Genomic DNA, 23,073 nt, shown 5'->3' on the forward strand with positions numbered 1-23,073 from the left:
TAACAGTAAACTTACGTAATGAGATTGTTGCATTTGTGTGCCTTTTTAAAAAGGTTATCAGACTAACTAAATAACTAATAAAACAACGAATCAAATACGGTGATAAATGTGTGGACTACTGGGGATAAAAAGGCGAGAAAGAAGAAACAGTTCTCCTGTGCGTCCTTTCACATTATCCAAGCATATGTTAAGCTTAACACTGCATGTACTCCCACTCATTTAAGCTCATATTCTAGCTAAGAGTTATTTTTATTAGTGGTTATTCCAATTTCTAAACTGCAGGATTCCAAAAATCTGAGGATTTATTATAGTTTTTATAGTCAGTGATATTAAGGGAGGTCAATGATTGCCTTTTTTGTCTGCTTTATTTCTGATTTTTTTCCAAATGAAAACAAGAAGTTGGAGATGAAATATGAAATGTCTTTAAATGTTTTATTACTGAAGGACAAACTGAAGCATGGAGTGAGCATAACAGGAAGAACACGTGTGTGTTTACAAATAAAATAATGACTTTATTGATACCACAGCCCTGAGTCATCACGCTGCATTCATGTCTTGTGGGAAAAATCATTATTTCACAGTTGAAAGCTACAAGGAGGGGAATTTCATCGGACCCATGAAGGTGCCATGATTGTAGTTTTTCTGGACTCTTTGTCCAAAACTGACCTGAAATCTGATTCTCAGAGCATATTAGTTCCCACAAGAAGTGAATGTAGCACTGTTGTAACCAATCACAGAGAGGAAAAGGACACAGCAGAAACATGACCAATCAGCAGGCGTTTCACTTTTATGGGGTGTAGCCTAGTTGATGATTTTGTGGTAGGGGTTGAGGGGGAGGGAGGAGGTGAAAGCTCTGATGTCGGTGATGAGCGTGGTGTCCTGAAGAGATGGCGACGAGGTCGGCACAAATGTCAGCTCGCTCACTTCACCGTAGGCCGAGGACGAGGTAGCAGAATCTGGGCTGCAGGTGGTGCTCTGATCACCTTCCTCCACGCCGAAGCCGACCACCTGAGTGCAGACAGGAACAGGAAGGAAAATAAAGAGTGTGACTTTAACAACTCAACTTTACTGAAACAGCTTGTTTCTTACAAACGCAGCTCAGAGAGAAATACTGCTTCCTGTTTACTCACATGCACGCTGAGCTTCCTGCTGCTGTTGTTTCTGTGCTCCAGGAACCAGGAGACCAGCTCCTGTTGGGTGAACGTCTTCAGAACCTCAATCTGCAACGCAAACCACAGTCGGTCATCAACTGGGACCAGAACCAGCAACACAGCCTCTCAGCATCAAATTCCCGGGACAAACTCGCAATAGATCCATCCATCCCTTTCCTTTCTCCAGTTCAGAGTTTCAGGGAAGGAGGAGCCCATCCCAGCTGTAAGAGTGAGTGGTCGGTAGGCCATTCACCAGCACTGGCACGGTCACTGGCTGGTTTGGTTAAACCTGAGCCTGTAGAACGTGCTGAGAGAAAACTTCATAGCATGACTTCTGGTAAGATTCACATTCATCCATCTCAACTTAGCTGGGATAGGCTCCACCTCCACTGCAACCCTGAATTACATAAACAGAAAAGAGACTAGGTGGATGGATGGGTGGATGTTGGTAAAGTAACATGCAGATGCAGAAACATGAGCGTCACCTCCTTGTTGAGCCGGTCGAAGACGTACTGCTGCGTGACCACCTCGAACCAGTTGCGGTCCACCTCCTCCCCCAGGTGTGCGTCCTCGCACTCCTTCAGCTTGATGAGCGCCGTCACCTGAGTCCCAAAGGCCTCGTCGCTCAGACCCGACAGACACTCACCGAAACTCACCAGGAACTCCTCGATCTTTGCCTCGACGAACTCGGAGCTGTGAGGAGGACCAATAGAAGCATTAAACTGGCTCACCTGAAAACCTCAGCTAAATTCACACAGGTATCCTCACCTGAATTTTGTGGCTTGAGTTTCCACGGTGACGGAGAATCCAAGCACACCCGACGTGTTCCTGCAGGTGGGGTACACCTGGTACCTGGAAGTCAGAGGTCAGCAAGTTAAAAACTCAGTGATGATGTGGGGAGTTCTGCGTTTTAGCGCCCCCTGCTGTTTCTTTGAATGTAAAAGCAGCTCACACTCCATTCTGTGTGACACAGATATGAACACGTGATCGTTTGTTATTAAAGGTTTCTGATTTTATTCAGCTGACGTTAAGGTGGGATCTCCTTTCCTGTTGGCTCAGGGTGGAGAGTTGTTCACTGATGGAGGTTCTCATTATCAGTGATTGTGTTGCTATGGAAACCTGTTTCAGGAAACCTGCTTTATCAACATGATGATTATTATTATTAACCTTTATTTAACCAGGAAAAGTCCCATTGAGATTAAAAACCTCTTTTTCAAGGGAGTCCTGGCCAAGACGCGACAACATGTTGAAATTACAAAGTTACATACATATTATAAATAACAATTACATTTTAAAAACATTTTTCTCTGGCTCTCTCAATCTGGACTTAAAAGCATTTAATGAAATAAGATCTGCTATCTTCCAGTCTTTTTGCATCATGTTCCATGTGAAAGGGGCAGCATAAGTAAAAGCCCTCTTTCCCAGTTCAGTTCTTGCAAATGGAACATTGAGCAAAAAAAGATCGCTTGAACGCAGGCTGTAAGAAACAGTACTCCTCCGTGTGAGCAGATCGCAAATGTAGGTGGGCATTTGTCCAAGCAGGGCCTTATAAATAAAGATGCACCAGTGAACAAACCTCCTGGAGGACAACGAAGGCCATCCCACTCGAGCGTACAGATCACAACAATGGGTCAAGGCCCATTGATGCTGTGGTTTGAATCAGTGTGACAGTTAACCGGAAGAACACTCACCCCAGCGTCTCCTTCGTCCTCAGGAAGTCGAAGCAGGGCTCCTCCATGTGCATCTGTGAACACACACATAAACTTCAAACAGGAAGCTGTAATGAGTTCACTTCCTGTAGTTTCAGTCAGAATACGTACCAGTGAACAGGTGTTAGCTTGATAAAATTAATGTGTATGAGGTGTGATCTAAAAGCTTCATCACTTCACCCAGATTTAAAAACCCCACTTGCTTAAACCTGGATGATCTTTCCTTGAAGGCGGTCTCCTCTGAACCTTTTAAATATCTTCCTGTTAGTCCTGTGCTGACCGCCCCTTCCTCACCAGAGCAGAGGCTCGTGTTTGCTCTGCGAACGTGTTTGAGGTCAAATCACAGGGTGAGTGGTCAGAGCAGGTGTACAGGGAGACGACCTTAGAGGGGTGATCGTCCATCTTTACATCGGCTACAGGTTCTTATGGGTGGAGTCACAGAACTTTGTGAACCTGAACGATCTGGATTTATTCATTTTGCTTCTAAATGTTAAAATTGTGTTCAGTGTTTGAGGCGACACTCACCACCATCAGCTCCATGAGAGCGTGCTCTCTGAGTTTCTTCAACCCGGACTGCAACACACACACACACACACACACACACACACACACACACACACACACACACACACACACACACACACACACACACACACACACACACACACACACACACACACACACACACACACAGAATTAAAGCCCAGCAGGAAGCAGCTGGTTGTGATTGAAGGTGATACTATCAGGAGACCGCTGCTGGCTTCATGCCCCAAATTAAAATAGAGGATGCTGTAAAGCAACTTGTGGCGCTGTGATGTCCCCGATACTCGCACTAAGGCATTTTACTGAAATAAAACCACAAAAATATAAAAAATAGAATTATATCTGTTGTCTTGAGCTCTTCTATCAAAACCAGGATGAACATCATGAAATTTACAGTTTTGTTCATTCTGGACGAGCTTGAGAGTGCCCCCTATTGGACAAAGCGGGAATCAGCAGTTCTGTGGTGTGTTTTTTGTTTTTTTACCTGGTAGTAGACGGTGACCTCAGAGTTGGCGTCTCCTTTGTTGAGAGATTTCACTTTGCAGAGATGATGTTTCAGCGGCAGCTCCACCACCCGGAACAGCACGGGGACGTCTGCAGGCAGCGGCTGGAACTGCAGCTTCCTGCACACAGGTTGGTGTGACATCAGAGCAGAAAGCTGAACTCTTCCCTGAATCTGTAAAACCTCGCTGACGTCATTTAGAGGACTGAAGATGTCTCTGTGAACTGATGAACAGCAGCAGATACTCACTCAGTGAAGTAGCGCAGAAACTCTTTGGACTCCTGTGGGAGGAAATGACATCATCAGTGAGCTTAGACCTTCAACCTGAACTAAATATTCTTCTACTTGATTCTGATCTGCACATCGGTGGCGTTTCAACACACCTCGATCTTTGTAACCTGTTGCGGTTGAAGACACAATCAGGACTTAGAGAAGCAGAGATTCTAGAGTTTAAAAAAAAATAAACTTCCTAGAGAAAACAGCATTTTCTGTACTTCCTGTTTCTTCTTCTTGTATAGCAGCGCCGCTGTGGAGGTTTTATCTGTTTTGATGCATATTGTTTAGGAGGAACTCAGTCCCAGGATACACGCTGACAGACTTTACCTTTAACCTCAGCTCTGTGTGCGTGTTTGTCTATGTGAACCATGTTTATACATACTTGTGAGGACCAAAAATTGGAATGCTACTATACTTGTGGGGACCAACAGCCCTTTTGAGGACAAAATGCCCTTTCCCCATGAGTTTGAAGGCCTTTTTCAGACTCCAAATGTGGTTTTAGTGTCAGAGTTACAGTTGGGTTATGGTTAAATTTAGGTTTAGGCTGAGGATTAGTCATTCATTTTTCATGGTTAGGGTAACCGGCTAGGGAAAGTATTATGTCAATTAGGCTACGTTCACACTGCAGGCGAAAGCGCATCAAATCCGATTTTTTTGACCCTATGCGACCCATATCCGATCATGAGATGACAGTGTGAACGGCACAAATCCGATATTTTCAAATCCGATCCGGGTCACTTTCGTATGTGGTACTGATACATATCCGATGTTTTAGAAAACGACTGCTGTTTGAATGGTGAAGTCGCATTAAATCCGTCTTTTACGTCACTGACAGAAGACAGACGCCAATTATCAGCGCCGGAGAAGCGCCGGAGAAGACATCGCGAACGCTTCCTGGCCATCCCGTGTAGATGTCAGTGAAACTGTTGGGAAGACAACGTTGGAGAAACGTGAACATTTTATTTGTACTGTATAATCTGCAGATTCTGACAGCTACTATCCTTTGAAGCACCGCTCCTCTAAAACAGCAATAAGGATAATTATTAGGTTATCTACATTATTATGTAAATAACAAAATAACTTAAAGCAAAAATTGGGAAACGTGAAGTCCGAAGTCTTTATATTAAGGGCCATCTGTCAAACAATACTGTTTGCTCTGGGTCTAAACAGAGCGCGTTGTGTGTGACGTCTTCTTTTGCGCATGCGGGCCGCTTTGAGCGTTCACACTTGAGAGCGTTTGCAGTCGCATTTTATTTGTAGTGTGAACAAGCAGACAAAAAAAATCTGATTTGATCAAAAAATCGGAATTGAGCATTAAGACCTGCAGTGTGAACGTAGCCTTAGATGTCCTCACTATATGAAAACAAGTCTGTGTGTGTGTGTGTCTCACCGCACTAGTGAAGTTTCCCTGCACCAGCCCCTCAGCATAAAGCTCCGCCTTCAGCCCTCTGACGAAGGTCATGAGGTCGTCGACAGTGAGACCTTTTGAGACTGCGCGATACTTCTGGATGACGGACCAGCGGCAGTGCTCGAGGATCAGCAGACGGATGTCTCTGCAGAGGAAACACCACACTGATCACATCCACCTACAGCTTCGCTTTAGACGGAGTCTCTCTCCGGAAATGCTCAGTTTGGGAGCCGATACTGATCAAACCCTCAGAAATACAGAGGAAATACACACAGTTACAGCAAGACTGCAGACACAACACCCCGAGGCTTTCATTATTATATCTGGAGACTTTAATCATGCCACACTGGATTCTACTCTGGCTGCTTTTCACCAGTTTGTGAATTGTCCCACACGGAGCAACAGGACAATTGACCTACTGTATGCCAATGTGAGAGATGCATACAGAGCCACCCCCTTCCCCCCACTAGGGAAGTCAGACCACAACCTGGTTTACCTACAGCCACAATACACACCCCTCGTCCAAAGGCAGCCGGTCACAACACGCTCCATCAGGAGATGGACCCCAGAAAAGGAGGATGCTCTGAGAGACTGCTATGACACCACAGACTGGGATGTGCTTCTGAGCCCACATGGTGAGGACATAGAGGGGGCGACACACTGTCTGACAGACTACCTCAACTTTTGTGTGGACACGGTCGCCCCTGCTAAGACGGTACGGTGTTATCCTAATAACAAACTGTGGGTAAAACAGGAAGTCAAGGCTGTCCTCAACAGGAAGAAGAAGGCTTTCAGGAGCAAAGTGAAGGAGGAGATGAAAGCAGCACAGCGGGAGGTGGAAAGCTACAGCATGCCCAGGACCCACTACAGTTCGCATACAAGGCGGATGTCGGAGTGGAGGATGCCATCCTGTACCTCCTACATAGAGCCCACTCACACCTGGATGGGGGAAAAGGCATGGTCAGGATCCTGTTTCTTGACTTTTCCAGTGCCTTTAATACCATCCGGCCCTGTCTGCTCCAGGAGAAACTAAACAGGATGGAGGTGGAGACCCCTGTCTGGTCGCTTGGATCTCCGACTACCTCACTGACAGACCACAGTACGTCAGGCTGAAGGACATCACGTCTGACACTGTGGTTAGCAGCGCAGGAGCACCACAGGGAACTGTGCTGTCCCCTCTTCTCTTCACCCTGTACACCTCTGAGTTCTGCTATAACTCTGAATTATGCCATATTCAGAAGTTTGCAGACGACACAGCCATCATGGGGTGTATCTGGAATGATCAGGAAGAGGAGTACAGAAGTCTGGTGAGGAACTTTGTCACATGGAGTCACACAAACCACATGCAACTCAACACCTCGAAGACCAAGGAACTGGTTGTGGACCTCGGGAGATCCAGAGCAGGTCCACTGCCGGTTCAGATAGAGGGAGAGGAGGTGGTCAACAAGTACAAGTACCTCGGGCTGTGGGTGGACAACAAACTGGACTGGTCATGCAACACAGAGCACCTGTATAAAAAAGCCCAAAGCCGACTGTATTTCCTCAGGAGGCTGAGGTCTTTTAACATCTGCAGGAAGCTCCTGAGGATGTTTTACCAGTCGGTGGTTGCTGGAGTACTTTTCTATGCTGTGGTGTGCTGGGGGAGCAGCACAGCAAAGGAGTACATGCCCAGCCTGGAAAAACTAATCAGGAAGGCTGGCTCTGTGGTCGGCATGAAGCTGGACACTCTGGTGACAGTGGCAGAGAAAAGGACACTAAAAAAAACTGCTGGACATTATGGACAATGCTGGGCATCCTCTGCACACGGCCATAGTCTGTTCAGTGACAGGTTGCTTCTCCCAAAGACAAGAACCAACAGACTTAAAAACTCCTTTGTCCCACACGCCATCAGACTGTTTAACTCCTCTCTGGAGGGCAGAGGGAGGGGAAACAGGAGGACAAAGGAGGGGGGAACAACTAAGCTGTAGTGCCTTTTCACTGTGAAATACTTTTTGTTAATAACCAACGGTGCAATAGACTTCAATACTTGAAATGTGCAATTCCCTTGTATTCTTATTCCTATTTATTCCTTTTGTATACTCTTTATTTATATATGTCTCTGTATTTATATGGTATTCTGCTCACATTCTGTAACTTTGGTGCTCTGTTGGTGCTGTGCTATTTGGAAACCGAATTTCCCAGAGGAATCCACCTGAGGGATTAATAAAGTTCTATCTTATCTTATCTTATCTTCTTAAATGTACGAGCCCACATACTGACATCAGTGAGCATGCTCTGACTGAGCACGGGGCAGAGAACATGAACACAGCTTGATGGAAATCACTGGGAATCGTTTATTTGATGGAAAAGTTTCTGATTAGCTTATTAAAATGTGACACGATTTGCTGTTAAAACAGAACAGAACTGGTTCAGGAGCAGCTGTGCCTCAGAAGGTCATCCACTAATCACTGGTTCAACCCCTCGCTCCTCTAGATACTGAACTCAAAAGGCCTGTGTGGACGTACTTGCCCAGCCTGTCCGGCTTGATGAGGATATTGAAGTAGGTCTTCTTCAGCTGCTCTGAGAACATGGTGAAGACGCTCGGCTCGGTGCTGAAGTCTGCCAACTGATCCACGATCAGCTGTAGCAGCAGCTGGAAGGAAAACAAAGCAGCTGAAATGATGTTTAACACTCCGACTCGCAGATATCAAACCAACTTCATTATTGTGTGCTTTCATCTTTAACTAACAGATACCCTCACAGTCAAGTAGCATCGAACTACTCTCAGCAAAAGCCCACAACAAAAAAGCTGATGAGACCTGCATAGAGCACTCACCCATGTGTTTTGTAGAGACTTTTATCTTTTGGAGATTATTTTTTTCTCTGTGTTATTGTAGGTCTCTATACTACAATATAGAACGTGTTGAGGCGACTGTTGTTGTGATTAGGCGCTGTATAAATAAAATTGAATTGAATTATCAGAGAGACCGGCACTCACAGTTCCTGAAGTTTGTGAGAATTCAGTGACACGAAGACGGTGGGATTTTATTTTATGGGGCAACATTTCAGTAGTTTATCACATGTGACTGGTGATGATTGAAGTTTAAGTTAATTTAGAAAAAGCTTTAGTATAAATGCCTAAATAAGTACCTGCTCATCTGCAGGACACTTCCTGCAATCTTTGGTTTTCAGAATAAAGAAGATAAAAGCCGAGATGGAGACTGTCAGAGCTGCAAGTGCTGACTCTGCAGGTTCATGCAGAGCAGGAATAACCTTCATACCAAAATGTGTGTGTCTGAGTGTCTGTGTGTTTCCTCACAGGCAGTTTGTGGTTGAAGCCTTTCAGCCGGATCATCAGTCCGTGCTCTCCGGCCACCAGTTTGTACTCCAGCTGAGCCACGTCGGCCTCGTAGGCCGGCTCTGCCAGGTTATGAGCCAGGATGTTCACGAAGAGGTCGAAGAGAACCAGGCTGAGGAGGAGGAGAAGAGAGAGAGTTACCTTCATCATCATAATCATCATCGTGATCATCTCAGAATGTGAATGAACTGCTAGATCTGAATTCTCTACGTGTCCGTTTGAACCACGTCAGACCGAGCGCAACTCTCACTCTGAGCTGTGATCGCCACGCTCTGCTCACCTCTCTGTTCAGAACTCAGTGACTGCATCGACAGATTTAGAGACTTTAGTGAGGCTCAGCCCACTCTCCATCTGTGCCGCTCAAATTTAACAAATGCTGAATATGTAGCACACAAAGCTATGTTTGTGTCAGTCACTGTTTCCAGGTAACACTGTGCTGCACTGCAGGTGGATCTAATATGTTCAGGTGTGTCGGTGGCTCTTACTTCTCTGGGCTCTTCTGGATCATCGGGGAGATCAGGTGGAAGCGAATGTAGGCTGAAATAAAAACACATCAGTGATTATTTATCCAAACAGATTCTGATACAGCTGACTGTTTCCAGCTGTTATTGTCTTGCTGATTCGTGTTTTGTGTAACTGTAGGTATAAATACAGTTTTTAATTGAGTTGACATCACACCGCATCACTCTTATTTGGATAAAGTGTAATGACATCAAGTGTCCACAAGACACTGCTGTTCCACCTGCTTCCTATCAGACATGTCCTGATAAAATTGAGCTTTAATGCCTGAGCAGTTTTCAGGTGGATAGTTTAAACTGGTCTGTCTGATTAAACCAGTATAGATCTTATTTATGGTTTAAACTTGGACTGAAACACTGACTGAAAGTTTTTACTCTGCAGGTCGTCATCTTTGTGCTCAGTGCCTGAAGATGCTGCAGACTCAGCAGAGGTCAGACTAGCACATTAACTCCTCTAACTCTGCCGCACTCGCTCACTGTCAGATACAGACTATAAATAAAGGTGGAAGCATTTCCTTAAACAGCAACCCTTTCTAATGTCCAGGAGGGGGCGACTCCTCTGGTTGTAAAAAGAAGTCTGTCTGGACAGAAGTCTATAAGGAAGTGACCCTCCTGCTCAGCTGCCTCTGAGCTCAGGAAAGTCTGTCCTGATAAGTTTCTGGTGTTAGGTCTAAATCACTAAAACACAAACTTCATTTTGGTCCCGTTAGAGTCGCAAAAGACCAGGCAGCAGGAGAGGATTCCGGGCGGGGCTAAACCGTGATGGCTTTTTTGTCTTACATGAAGGTAAACGTGAGATTATTTGGTTCTGAATTGTTGGTTGGTCCAAACTTTGGTTTCCCTTTTCTGGTTCAGCTCCATCAGTAGACCTGGCCGGCCCAGCTCACCTTTGGGGATCTTGAACTTGTTGTCCTTCTTGTACCACAGACAGCCGCGCTCGCTGTTCACAATCCTCACAGGATACTCTGTGTCCGGACAGTCAGACGTTTTCAAGGTGAAATCCGTTGCTGCAGAAGCGACAAAAAACCCAGAAGATTGAGTTTATTGGTTGTCAGTAATGATGCTGTGATGACTGAAACACTGAAACGTACTGATGTACAGCTTTACGCTGTGATGTTACAGGATGTAGAAATTGGTTTTTTTTGTTATTTAAATTCTTAAATCCTGACTGATTTCAGATCTAAACTTCTCCGAAGGCTGGAAACTTGTTCCCGGCTTTGCTGTAGGAGTCTAAGATGCACATCTGAACTTTTCAGCCTTCAGCTGATCCTAAATCAGCTTGATGTGGACTCAGCCTGAGCTGCTATTCATCATCTGAAGCTGCCAAATGCGTTCACACTGACCGATGAATTTGTTCTCAGCAGGCAGGTGGAGTTCAGGGTTGAGTTCGAAGTCTCCAGCCCAGCGCTCAGCCCACTCCTCTGGGATATCTGACGAGACAAAACAAACACACCCACATTTAGCGACAAACAGGAAGCAGACACAGGGTCAGACTGTCACCGCCGAGGACCCCCTGAAACTTTAAACTCTGCGCTAACTTCACACCACTTAATTCTGATTGGCTTGTCTGGTCACTTCCTGTTTCCTGTGAAGACTTTGCAGTAATGGCGATGATGAAGACATTTGTGAACAAAGAAGCAGGTTTAACGGCAGATTTCTTCAGTCATCTTTATTATGATGAAGAAACAGGAGTGCTGCAGTTTGCATGTTCCTCCTCTCACAGCCCAAACACAAGCATGTTTGGTTCACAGCCGAATCAGCTGTACATGAAAACATAAACAGCTGATTTGCATTTAGTGTAAATTACACTGGATCTGGCTTTTTTTAAATTTTGAGTTATCAGGCTGCTGTACGTTTATTATTACGTTATTTATTATTTTAAATTTGAGACATTTACACAAACAGGTAGGACTCAAAGTCGCCTTCACAGCTTTACTCTGTTTCAAAGCAGACATTTACTCCATAAATGATTTAAAATCGCATGTATCAGTAATGTCGACACAACAAATTTTGCAGCTTCATGCACACAAACGTTTTTTGTTATTTTGTTCAACTGTTTGCTGAAAAACTAAACTAAACAGTCGTTTTACCTCAGACCTCCAAGTTCTCGAAGGTGAAGTTTGATGTTACTATAGTAGCGTATAAAAATGGTCTGTGTGAGTTAAGTGATGAAAATAATAAGCGCTTCATGCCCTCCCAACACGACGACCTCCCCCTGCCTCAGGGTTAGGGTTAGCTTTTAGCTACGCGCTCCTTGGTGCAGACTAACAGAGTAACTGTGCTGTGGTTAAAGCGTCGTACCCTCCACGCTGTAGCAGGTACCGAACCATTTCTCTTTGAGGAGGCAGCAGCCTTCGTTTTCCGGCGACAGCAGCAGCAGATTCGCTCTGTCGGGTTTCAGCAGGGACAGAGCGGCGTTGATCACCTGACAACACAAACAGTTCACTGAGAGCGTAAACTCTACACAGGACAGATTACTGCACTGATTCTGGATCAAGATCCGGATCACGGTGATGCTCACCTGGGGGTCGTACTCGAACATGAGCTGGTCTCCGGTCAGGAAGTCCTGTTTGGGAAACAGCTGCATGTTCTCGCAGATGTTCTCCACAAACTCGATGGGATCCGTCTGCCCAACACAATTGGAAGTGAGCGTTTCACAGAGAAAGACAGTAAAGAGTGAAGCTCATCATGAGGAGTTACACAACGCTTGGCTCTATCGTTTCTGTCCTACTCTGTCTCTGCTGTCCCTGACGAAGCGCCTTCTCCTCCTCTGAGTGTCTACCTTCAGCCTCTGCTCTCCTCCCTGAGCTCACATCACTTCAGCCTGACTGTGTGTCTGTGGTGCAATACCTCTACCTGTTCCTGGTAGTGGAACTCGTTGGCTTCGATCTTCTGAATTTCCTCATAGATCCTGAAAAATAAAGAAAGCAGAAACAGAGGATTTCATTCAGACAAAGAAAAAGAAATAAAAGCAGATAAAATAAAATAATCTCAGAGCTCGGTGACTTCGTCCCAGATTAACGCTTAAAAAGATTTTTTTCCTGGACGTCATTTTTCACAAAGTTTGATGACATCATAGCTTCCTCAACAAGTGTCTGGCTCCTCCCACCAGAAGTGCCATGTCCCCTCATCACATAACATCTGACTTCAGTGTGTGATAAGAACTCTGCCCTTCACTGAAGTTCTGTTTAAGCATCTTTTACAGAAGAAAATTAACAATAAATCGATCCAATTACGGTGCTTTTCATTACAGATGGGATTCTCTGATTGGATGTGGTACTGCAGACTGTGTGTCTGTTAGTGTTAGTTTATCTAATGAGTGTTAGTTAGATTAAGGCCGTTCCACAGTTTTATTCTCAGACTTCAAAATAATCCTTCCTTATGTTAAACTGGGTCTAGCCCTGCGGTTCATCCTGTCTGAAAAGTGATGCTTTAGCTCCTCCCACTCCAATACAACTTTCTTCTGATTGGACAGCTTCTGAAAGCCTGCAGAGGGGCTGGAGCTTGTTAGCACAACCCACTCATCTGGCCAGTGTGAAAGTTCTAAAAAACAAACTGAACCTGAACCTCCTCAGATCCATCTGAACACGCCAGAGTCTGAACCTGCAGCAGAAACTGTAGATCTTCTCTCATTTCTGAGCGTGCCGTGTCTGAAAGAAATCTGTGACACGGTGATGTCAGTTCACCGAGGTAACGAGCAATCTGAGCTGCTGGCTCACAGAGACTACTACACATACACTGACCTCGTTATTACTACGGTTTAATATGAACATCCAGCACTGCAACAGCAGATACAAAGGAGCAAAACATGTATGATGCCTGTATGGTGTATCGGAATGTGAGCATGTGCAGCTGAGTCTCTAAACTCTAAATAGACAACTTAGGTTAAGTGATGTGTAGAAGAAAGATCTCCTGTCCAGTGTGGGTGTGGTTTTCAGTGAGAGGATGCCTCTTCCTCACTAAATGCTGTAGCAACACGCCGCACGAGGACGAGGGAACAGTAAGTTCAAACTATCAGACGCTCATGGATCATTGCATGGATCATCTCAGCATGCTGCTCACAATGATACAGAAACTTACATGGAGATAAAAGAGAAACGACACAAACATGTTTGTAGATTTAAAGATGAGTGACGGTGGACGCTGAGTGGATGGTGTGCGGTGGCGTGATCATACATAAATACAATGTCAGCAACAACACACCTGATTTTCAACAGAAGAATGGTGTAATGGAGACATCTGCTGAGCTCTCACTTTTCAACCAAACGTGACAGATTTTAGCTTCTACATCTGAGCCAATCAGATGTCAATTAGAGCTCTAATCAACAGGAAGCTGCTCAGAGGGAAAACAGGAAGTCACAGCTGGAATTGGGCTAAATTCACACCTTTGGAACAGCATGCAAAGATGACTTATAGTCTTTCAACAACAACATAAATCCTAAATAGAATTGTTTTTAAATGATGATGACCAGATTTGACCTAGAAAGCATTGTCTATGGACGTCTGCAGCTGAGATGGGAATTAGGTTTTTAAGCCTGACCTCTGCTGGGGGCCCAGAGTCTGCAGCATCTTCAGATACTGGAACACAAAGTGGACGACCTGCAGAGAGAACAGCAGCACGGTGAGGCCCCAAACCTAAGCTTTTACATCAGCAAACACATTTTTGTGTGTGTGTGAGCATTAGGGCTGCCACAAGCGATTATTTTGATAGTCGACTAGTCACCGATTATTTTTGCGATTAGTCGACTAATCAGATCATGCATCCATTGGACGTAAAACGTACAGCTTATTGCACCAGCAGCATCTGCTCTTATATAACTATCATTAGCTTACAGCTTTAAGTGTTTAAGGTCTGTGCTAACTAAAAATAAAGACAAGATGATAGTTTATTAAATTTTAATGAAATTTGCAGATTGTTTCGGTGAAGTTTAATAAACTCCTTGCTATCTAAAATATAACAGGACACTGGAGTAAATTCTGGAGCATCTCACATTTCTGATAATCAGCTGTCTGCTTGACGTTTATTCAGCTGTGTAAAAACTATAACTTTAATCTCAGCCAAACCGATTTACTCAGGAACAAATAAAATACTAAAAAAAAGCCAAACAATAACATTGTTAAGTTATCTAAGTGACTTATATATGTTTAACCTGAGTAGCGAAAGACGGCGGTGGGTTTGAAAACGATCTGCCGGGAGTCCGGTGTTCTCACGGCTCTAGTTAGCCTTGCCCCCGGCTCGCTATCGAGCTAGTGGGTAACAGACGTCTCCGAAAACGTCGGAGCGCTTTTGAAAATATTTGGTGTCTTGATAAACTGAGCAGATATTTGAGGTTTACACAGCTACATTCTCACCTGAAAATATGTTAAACGTTTATTTTGTGACCCAGAAAGAATAATAAGAGTAAAATTAAAACTAGCAAGCTGCCGCCATTGTTGGAAACTGAGCTGGGCCGCGCTATGAATTCTGGGACACAGTTTCTTCTTCTTCTTCGGGGTTTAACGGCAGCTGGCATCCTTGTACATGCAGTGCTGCCATCTTCTGTTTCAGTCCGTTATTACACTCTTAAATCCTACTACTTATTCCTGCGTCTTTTGGGATCTTACAAAGCTTCAAACGACGCGTCGACTATTAAATCAGTCGTCGACGATTTTGATAGTCGACTTTAATCGTGACTAGTCGACTAATCGTGGCAGCCCTAGTGAGCATGTACTCATATCTTTGTGGCAACCAAAAATTAGAAGTTTAATATCTTTTAAGTTTTTTAAGTTTGAAGGCATTTTTGAGACTCAAAATGTGGTTTTAGTGTCAGGGTTACAGTTAGGTTATGGTTGTGGTTACGGTAAGGGGCTAGGGAAAGCAAGATATGAAAACCCAACATGTATGTATGTGTGTGCACCTGGTAGAAGTTCTGGTAGCCCTGATCAGTGAGAGTGATGGAGATGGAGAAGATTGAGTAGGTGGTGTTCTGGTCAAAGCCGGTCTCACTATTTCCTCCAAACAGAGCCAGAGCCCAGCATCTGCACACACACACACACACACACACACACACACACACACACACACACACACACACACACACACACACACACTCATACTTATAAACACAGAACACACACACAGGGCAGTGCCTTCCTTCATTCACACGTCTGTTTTCATGACTCACTTCTTCCTGAGCAGCGACAGGATGCTGCCCGTCCCTTCATGTCCGATGAGCCAGGAGATGTAATGAAGAGGCTTCACTCTGACACAGGAACACAAACAAACGTGTTCACACACTCAGCTGTGAACATTTCAAATGACGTGAGCCGCAATCCACATACACACAAACATCAGACCGGACGTTCAACACTACAAGCTTTGTGTGACGGCGGTCTGCGATGATGTGAGGATAAAGCATTTAAGAGTTCAGTGATGTCAAAGCGAGTGAGTGGTCATCGTGTTTTCTGAGTATTTCCTGATTGAGAACACGTCTGAATTGGTCTATTTCCTGATGCACAAGGAAAACTTTCAGATTCATTCAGGAGAGTAAACAGCTTCAAACTGAGGATTCGTCTTACTGATGGTGACTATGATGTTAGACAACAGCCACGTGCACTAGCCAGGCTGCGTGTTACGATCAAAATGGTGATCAGTGATTGCTGTGCAATGAAATCTGAGTGCGAGCTGACTGAGACTCCTGCTCTTTAACTTGTGATACATCCCAGCCAGCTGCGCTGAACAGTCGAGGGTTAAAGGTCAGAAAGTGACTCACCTGTAATGCTTCCCCTGTGGCGGGACGGCCCAGCTGATGGTCAGAGCATGAACCTTCCTCACAGGCACCACTGCAACACACAAGCAGTCTTCATCAATCCCAATTTCTCACTGAAACATCATTACTATCAGAGTTTCAGGACGTCTCCATGGAAACAATGTGGGAGGAAACCGAATGGCTTCACTTCCTGGAACTCTGCTGTCAGGTGATGGAAGACTGGCCAGTCAGAGAGGGGAAGTGTTATCTAAGTGTTATAGTCTTATTGGCCCGAGAGATTGACATTAGTGATTACAGATTGATTCTGATAAACTGTATTGATCAGGCAGTGGGTCTCCTCCTGACTGTGAGGTGTTTAGATTTAGATTCAGATTTCTGCCTCTCTCAGTTTTACTAAGGACGACCTGATGCTGAGCCACAGGTGATAAACCAGGTGCTACAACAGGGACAGGAAACAGACCTGGAAGCAGCAGGTGCTCATGCTCCATATTCATAACCAAAGGATTGCTGCTAATAATAACAACAACATGACATAAAAATCAATAATCAGTATGAGTCACCTCTGTAGAGTTTGTTAAAGGCCGGCGTGTCAAACGGTTGCTGCAGGTGAGAGAAGTCAGGTCGAGGTTCACCGCTGGAAACAAACACAGGCACGTTGACGTAATTTCCATTACTGATCCATCTGATCAGCACTCTGTCCAGTAATCAATATCAATAAATATCAAACCTCTTCACTTTAAACAGATCAGGTAAGAAGCTGATCAACAGGTTTAACTGATGAAAGAACTCATCATTTATTCATTTAAAGATTCTGATGATCACTGTTTATTAATTCTACACAGAACAAAGTTCAGGGTTTCTACAGCAACACGTGATTGGATGCAGACATGTGACATCACCTAAATATTTGTGTGTGTGTGTCTGTGTGTGTCTTACTTGTTGGGCACCCTGATGAAGATCTCCCTCACCCACTCCTCCAGCGTGTCCAGAGTCTCTGAAGAACAAAAACACTGTGATCCAGCTGTTACAGAGCTCGTTTCTATCCGCAGTTTCAGTTTAAAGCTGAACTTTACTCTATAAATAAACAGCGTTCAGTCCAGTCTGTTGGCACTTTGTGTTTTTGCTGCTTTCTGTGACACATTAGGAATAAACAGGTGCAAGGCTGAACTCAGCTCATCAGCAGGACAAGTCCTGCCCACAGACTCAGAGTGAAAACACGTGACAGACCGGCATGGTGGCGGTTCTACTGTTACCTTTGGACTGAACAGTGAGTGTCATGTACTGAGCTGAGTAATATCTCCTCCAGAAGTCCCTGAGCCGCTCGTAGGAGTTGATCTGCTTCTCTCGGGGCTCGTGCTTTAATGTCTGAGCGTTACCTGACAGGAACAAAACGACACCTGTTAAACACAAAAATCTGTCCACAACCAACAAGTGTGTGCAGGTCTGCCTGGGCAGGAAACACAATGCAGCAGGTGCAGCAAAAGAACTGAAAACAGACCGAGCAGATTACAGGCTATGAGCCCAAGCCCACTGATTTAGACATCTGTTAAAAACGTGTTACTACACCTTCATGAAACGTTCCCTGTTACTGAGCCCTGATCAGACTGAACCATCAAACAAAGCCAGTGGAGTCAGCTTGTGTGTGTGTGTGTGTGTGTGTGTGTTCTCACCCCAGCAGAACTTGCTCATCGGGTGTCCCGGTTTGGCCAGACTCCCAAACAGCATCTCCTTCCGGTGGGAGTCGGACGGCCTCGCCAGCTGAAACTCTGAGTATCAGAGGACAGGAAGTGACATCACAGAGGGAGATGTAAAGAGAGGGAGGAGAAGACCGCGAGAGGGCGCCGTAATGTATGGCAGATTTTAATATTTAAACATGTTTGGACTCACCGCTGTCGACAGCCTCCACCTCTCTGTCGACGGCGTCCTCGATCATCAGAGGACAGATGAAGAACTGAGCCCACCTGAAACGCAGACAGGACGTCAGAGCCACAGCTGGTGTGTCAGCTGAGACTGAGAAAGGCAGCAATATGTGTAGTTTAAATATTGTGTCCAACAGTTTGTCTGGTAGGAGAGCTCAGTGTGTTATAGGACAGTTTAAGCTCATGACACTAATGTGTGTGATTTTTACAACGACCAGGCGGCAAGAGTGTAACAGTTAAGCTGCTTTTCCTCCTTTTTGTAAACGGCGACCCTCTTCATTTGAAATGTTAACATTTGTCCCTGAATGTTAAGGAAATGTCTGCCAAGCAGAGGACATGGGAAACAAATAAGCTGACGACACTGCAAAAAAACAATTTTCAAGAAAGTAAAAAACCTTGGTTATGGACTTTTTTTCTATTCTATTCATATTCTTAACAAGCAAGTTTTGCATAAGAACATTAAGCTCAATCTAGAAAAAAATGTCTAGCTTTTTCTCAATAAGATATTTCAGCTCATTTCCAGCTTTATTTACCAGTTACAGGGTACACTGCAAACACAGCTTTGCTTGAAATAAGCCAAATATTCTTAAATCTGACAAAATTGTTTTGTTTTGACAAAAAAAAAAAATCTGCCAATGGGGAAAGCAAATGTTGCTCCTTAAAATTAGCAAATTAATCTAACCGTACTCTTTAAATAAGAAAAATAATCTTATTCTGGAAGAACGAGACAACTTTTCAATTTAAGAACTGTATTTGACAGCTGAGAGCGGCCGGCCTGGATTTGAGCAACCACTGCTGGCAGATTTTTCTTCTCAAAACAACACAATTTTGTCAGATTTAAGAGTATTTGGCTTATTTCAAATAGAGCTGTTTTTGGCAGTGTACACACAGAGAAAGCAGAATGTGGGAACTTTTTAACAGTTTCTGATATTTCTGAACCACAAATACATGTCGGGAAACAGTGGGTATAACAGCTTCTCCATCCTCCAGATCGCTCGTGTCCTCAGCCGTCCGTCTGTCCGCTGCTCTAAAAACAGCCTCAGGACAATGTTACCTCACAGCGTCTGCAGTGAACAGCTGACCTCCCATCAGAGGTCCAGATGGCCCAAAGAGCTTCCGTCCGCTCGCAGCGAGGGCGCTGCCTTCACACGCCTGAAAGCTCACAGCGGATCCCACGAACAGCAGGTAACAGGAAACCCGAGGAGCTCACCTGTCGAGCGCATCTCTGAAATGCTTCCTCTGCACATCGAACTGAAAGATGGTCCGCTCGCAGTCTGTGGAGGCGTTGTCACTGCCGCCGTGCTTCTTCAGGAAGGCGTCGAAGCCGTTCTCCGCCGGGTATTTCTCACTGCCCATGAACACCACTGAGGGGGAGGAGGAGGAAGAAGCACAGAGCGGTCAGAGCATGTCTCTGCTGGCCAATCACAAGTTGCCAGCAGCTCCTGGCAACTTGTGACCCAATCCTGGGTTTAAACTACGTAATCGTCTGTAGGTCCAGCAGGTTAACGTGTTAACCTTCAGATGTTTGAGGCTCCTCACGGTGATGTCTGGATTATTTCAGGCTGCTGGTGAAAGCAGCTACGTGGGAAATACCACTTAAAAAGTCAGTGCCGCGTCACCACGCGTCAGAACAACCTGTAAGAGTCAGACTGTGCTGATTTGTGCACCCAGATGTTCCCTTTGCAGCAGGAAGTCTTTAGCTTTTTAAACATTTCTCATAGTGAGGACTTCCTGATGAGCTTTTGGAGGCTCGGATCGAAGCCACACAGGCTGAACTGACCACGTTTACAGCTTCTTTTTCCAGCAGTACTCATACAAGTGAAAAAAAGCATGTTTCTAATATTTTGGCAGCATTTTAATATTAAAGTTTCTCCAGTGATTTCAGTAAATTCATGTTATTTACTCATAACTTACAACAGGTACTGCTAACAGAGGCAAGTTTGCATTTGCATTTTAGCTTCTGAAATAAAGTCTCTTTGTGCTGCATCATCAGGATTCTCCTGAGGCGGTGAGGCGGGGTTTAGTGACACTGTTTAAGGGATAGCTGGAGCTGCACGATTCAACAATGAAAGCACGTGGAGGAAAGTGAGGACTTTGCAATCCCTTCTGAAAACATGGATGTTTAATTTGATTCCAGCTGTTGGCTGGACTCCTCCTTGTCTCATTGGCTGTGAGGGCCAACGCAGCTGTATTCATGTGAGTGAGGCGAGGTGTACGATTGCTTCGTGTTTGGTGTGAGCACACCGTGAGAGTGGGTAGATTTGGGTGGGTAGGTTTGACGCTGGAAACAGACACCTGATGATGACTGTTCATTGACTTTAACATCTCATTAATAAAGCTTTATTCTAATTAAAACCATGGATGATCGTTTGTAAGACAAGCTCAGGTGATGTTTGCGATGACGTTCACACTCACTGTGCTCCAGGAAGTGTGCGAGGCCGGGCAGCTCATCAGGGTCACTGAAACTCCCCACACCAATGCACAGAGCTGCTGCAGCCTGAAAACACATAAGGGTCACTGCCGGTGGATCTGTCACAGAGAGCTGACGTAGTTAAACTGTTTTTGTTCAGAGACACTCCAAGGAAGAGGATGAGCCTTCATCACCCATCCTCCACACACCCACCTGCTTCTCAGAGCTCTTCTTCTTCTTCACTGGGTTCTCCTCTTCCAGCTCTTCAAAGTCGCTGTCCTGCTCTTCCTCTGCTCTGTCCCCTTCTTCCTCCTCTGAGCCCTCACCTGAGTCCCCTTCATCTTCTTCCCCGCCCTCCTCCTCTTCCTGCTCTTCCTCCTGCTCTGCCGACTCTCCATCGCCTCCCTCCCCGTCGGCCCCACTGAAGTCGGAAATGAGGAGTGCTCGGAGGCCGTTGCTCAGCTCGATGTATCTGCAGGAGACCAGAAGAGTTTATACAGTGAACGCTCAAGTAACGTCACACCTGGATCTCAGGTAACAACTTTAAACACTGACGTTCCTGTCAGAGAGGCGTCAGACTAAACTGAGAGAAACAAAGTGCAAAGCCTGAAAGAAATGCAGAAACGAACACTAATTTTCTGAAATGAAAAATAAAATGAACCTTCAGGAGGACCTTACAAAAATAACAGCCTGGGGGGGGGGGCAAAACAAAGTATTTCTAACAGTTCACTGGCTGGAACACTTTTGTTTCAACCAATCACAGGTAGGAGTTCACTTGTGAAGCAAACACCTGAAATGTGAAATGGAGGTCTGTGGGGTTAAACTGTCAGTTGGACTCAGCAGTTTTCTGGTTGCATTTGAACCCTCATCATGGGTTGAATAAATGCTTGTGTCACTCACCTGTATCTCTTTGGGTCACTAGGTGATTTGACGATCTCTGGGTCTCCCTGGTCGTCTACAGTGGCTCTTTCCTCCCCGTCTCCAGCAGCCACCTGAGCCCTGGCGCCCTCTGGGGGCGGAGGCTCACCTTGGTCTGGCGCAGATGCTGGACTGGCAGCACCAGCACCACTCGATTTGCTGGTCTGAGGCATTTTGGAGAGTCCTCTACAGTGAGACACACACATTAACAAGTTATCAATGACTAATTCACTGGAAATAAATGTATCAGCGCTGACTGTGATAATCGGCATAAACTGGTCACTTTTCTTTAGGACAGCGTGGGAGAAACATGAATCCAGACTGTGCAGATTTTATTTAATCATGGATGTTATTGGAATCACTTCATACATAAAACTAAACTCCTAATTTACAGAAAGAATCAGCATCAAGTAGCCAATAATAAAATACTATATATAGATTAAATGAATGCCGAATTGAAGAACAACGCCTCCTGCTTTGAAAAGTACCTCGGGTTTTATTTCAGCAAGTAAGGGTTTTCGGTAAAAGGTAAATATCAGATTTTATGAGGGAATTTTGGTGACTCGGCATCGTCTCTCGCGAGAACAACGTTGAACGTTAACAAGGATTTAAATTGAGCGGAAGCTCATGTGAAATCCAGTTTATTTAACTGCTAGCTTCCCCGTTATGAAACTAGCGGAGGCACTAACGGGTTGACCGAGGCAGCAAACTCCATATAACCGCCGACGGCGTCTCCGCAAACACACCGAGCTCCGTGAGCTTCAGGTGGAGGCTCTGCCGGCTCGTTTCACAGCTAATAAATTCAATATACTTTAATCCTAGCGGTTAGCGGACTGCTAGCTACTCCAGATACTCGGAAGTAGCGTCAGCCAGCCGCCCGGGCTGGGTAGGTGGAGGCTGTGTGTCCGTCAGCTGGGAGCAGCTTCACTTGGACTCCAACATACGGACGATAGGAGCCGTTTTTACCTGCCAGGAGGAATAAAACACTCACCTTCGTCTTTGAAGCCGCCGAAGTTTAAGAGAAGTAGCCCGGTACTACCCAGCTGGTCAAAACAAGGCCTCTGATTGGCTGAGGTCACGTTAATCACAGAAGACTGGCCGTCTGATTGGTTGCCACTAATCGAGCTGTAAAGCTTGTGCGAGAAACATGCTGGGGAAGGGGGTACCGGTAGTAATATAATAATTAATAAATTATAGATGCCTCCTGTTTGTCACAGTCTCGGTTATTGTTGTCATTAAAATAAAGAAACGTTTGTTTTCTTAAGTAAAAAGTTGCATCGTTTGGGCTGACTGTATTTTGATTTGATTTGATTTTTTTAACCCTGCGAAAATCCACAGTTAAGCTGTTACAGCAGCCAAAACAATAATGCAGATAATAACTACCACGTGTGGTGGTTATTACTGCTGCTTCACAGCAAGAAGGTCATGGGTTCAAATCCATGATGTTTCTGAGGTTGTTCTGTGTGGTTACATGTCATGTCCGGGTACTCTAGCTTTGTCCCCATAGTATGAAGTTGATGATTAATAATTAGACTTGAATGGTTTTCTGTCTCTCTGTTAGACCTGCCACAGGCTGGTGAGCTGTCTAGCGTATACCCTGCCTCTCGCCCTATGTCAGCTTGAATACGCTGCT

At 45.0% G+C, this 23,073-nt stretch overlaps 1 protein-coding gene across 1 annotated transcript; it reads right to left on the reverse strand.

Annotated features, from left to right (window-relative positions):
* Nucleotides 1-413: 413 nt before the first annotated feature.
* On the reverse strand, nt 414-22,584 carry LOC101487937 (nardilysin). The gene is made up of 31 exons (XM_014414262.4): nt 22,432-22,584; nt 21,423-21,626; nt 20,736-20,994; nt 20,528-20,609; nt 19,323-19,476; nt 18,081-18,154; nt 17,864-17,959; nt 17,447-17,569; nt 17,130-17,187; nt 16,754-16,827; nt 16,197-16,266; nt 15,609-15,686; nt 15,342-15,462; nt 13,985-14,043; nt 12,301-12,355; nt 11,966-12,070; nt 11,746-11,869; nt 10,788-10,874; nt 10,332-10,451; nt 9,412-9,463; nt 8,888-9,038; nt 8,094-8,221; nt 5,572-5,734; nt 4,155-4,186; nt 3,888-4,026; nt 3,386-3,433; nt 2,843-2,895; nt 1,920-2,003; nt 1,637-1,844; nt 1,131-1,220; nt 414-1,008 (listed from the first exon to the last, which is right to left on the reverse strand). The coding sequence occupies exons 2-31, from the start codon at nt 21,611-21,613 to the stop codon at nt 802-804; spliced, it is 3,285 nt and encodes a 1,094-aa protein (XP_014269748.2). The 5' UTR covers nt 21,614-21,626; nt 22,432-22,584; the 3' UTR covers nt 414-801.
* Nucleotides 22,585-23,073: the final 489 nt, after the last annotated feature.

The sequence above is a fragment of the Maylandia zebra genome, linkage group LG23 (assembly GCF_041146795.1).
Source record: "Maylandia zebra isolate NMK-2024a linkage group LG23, Mzebra_GT3a, whole genome shotgun sequence".
Lineage (NCBI taxonomy): Eukaryota > Metazoa > Chordata > Actinopteri > Cichliformes > Cichlidae > Maylandia > Maylandia zebra.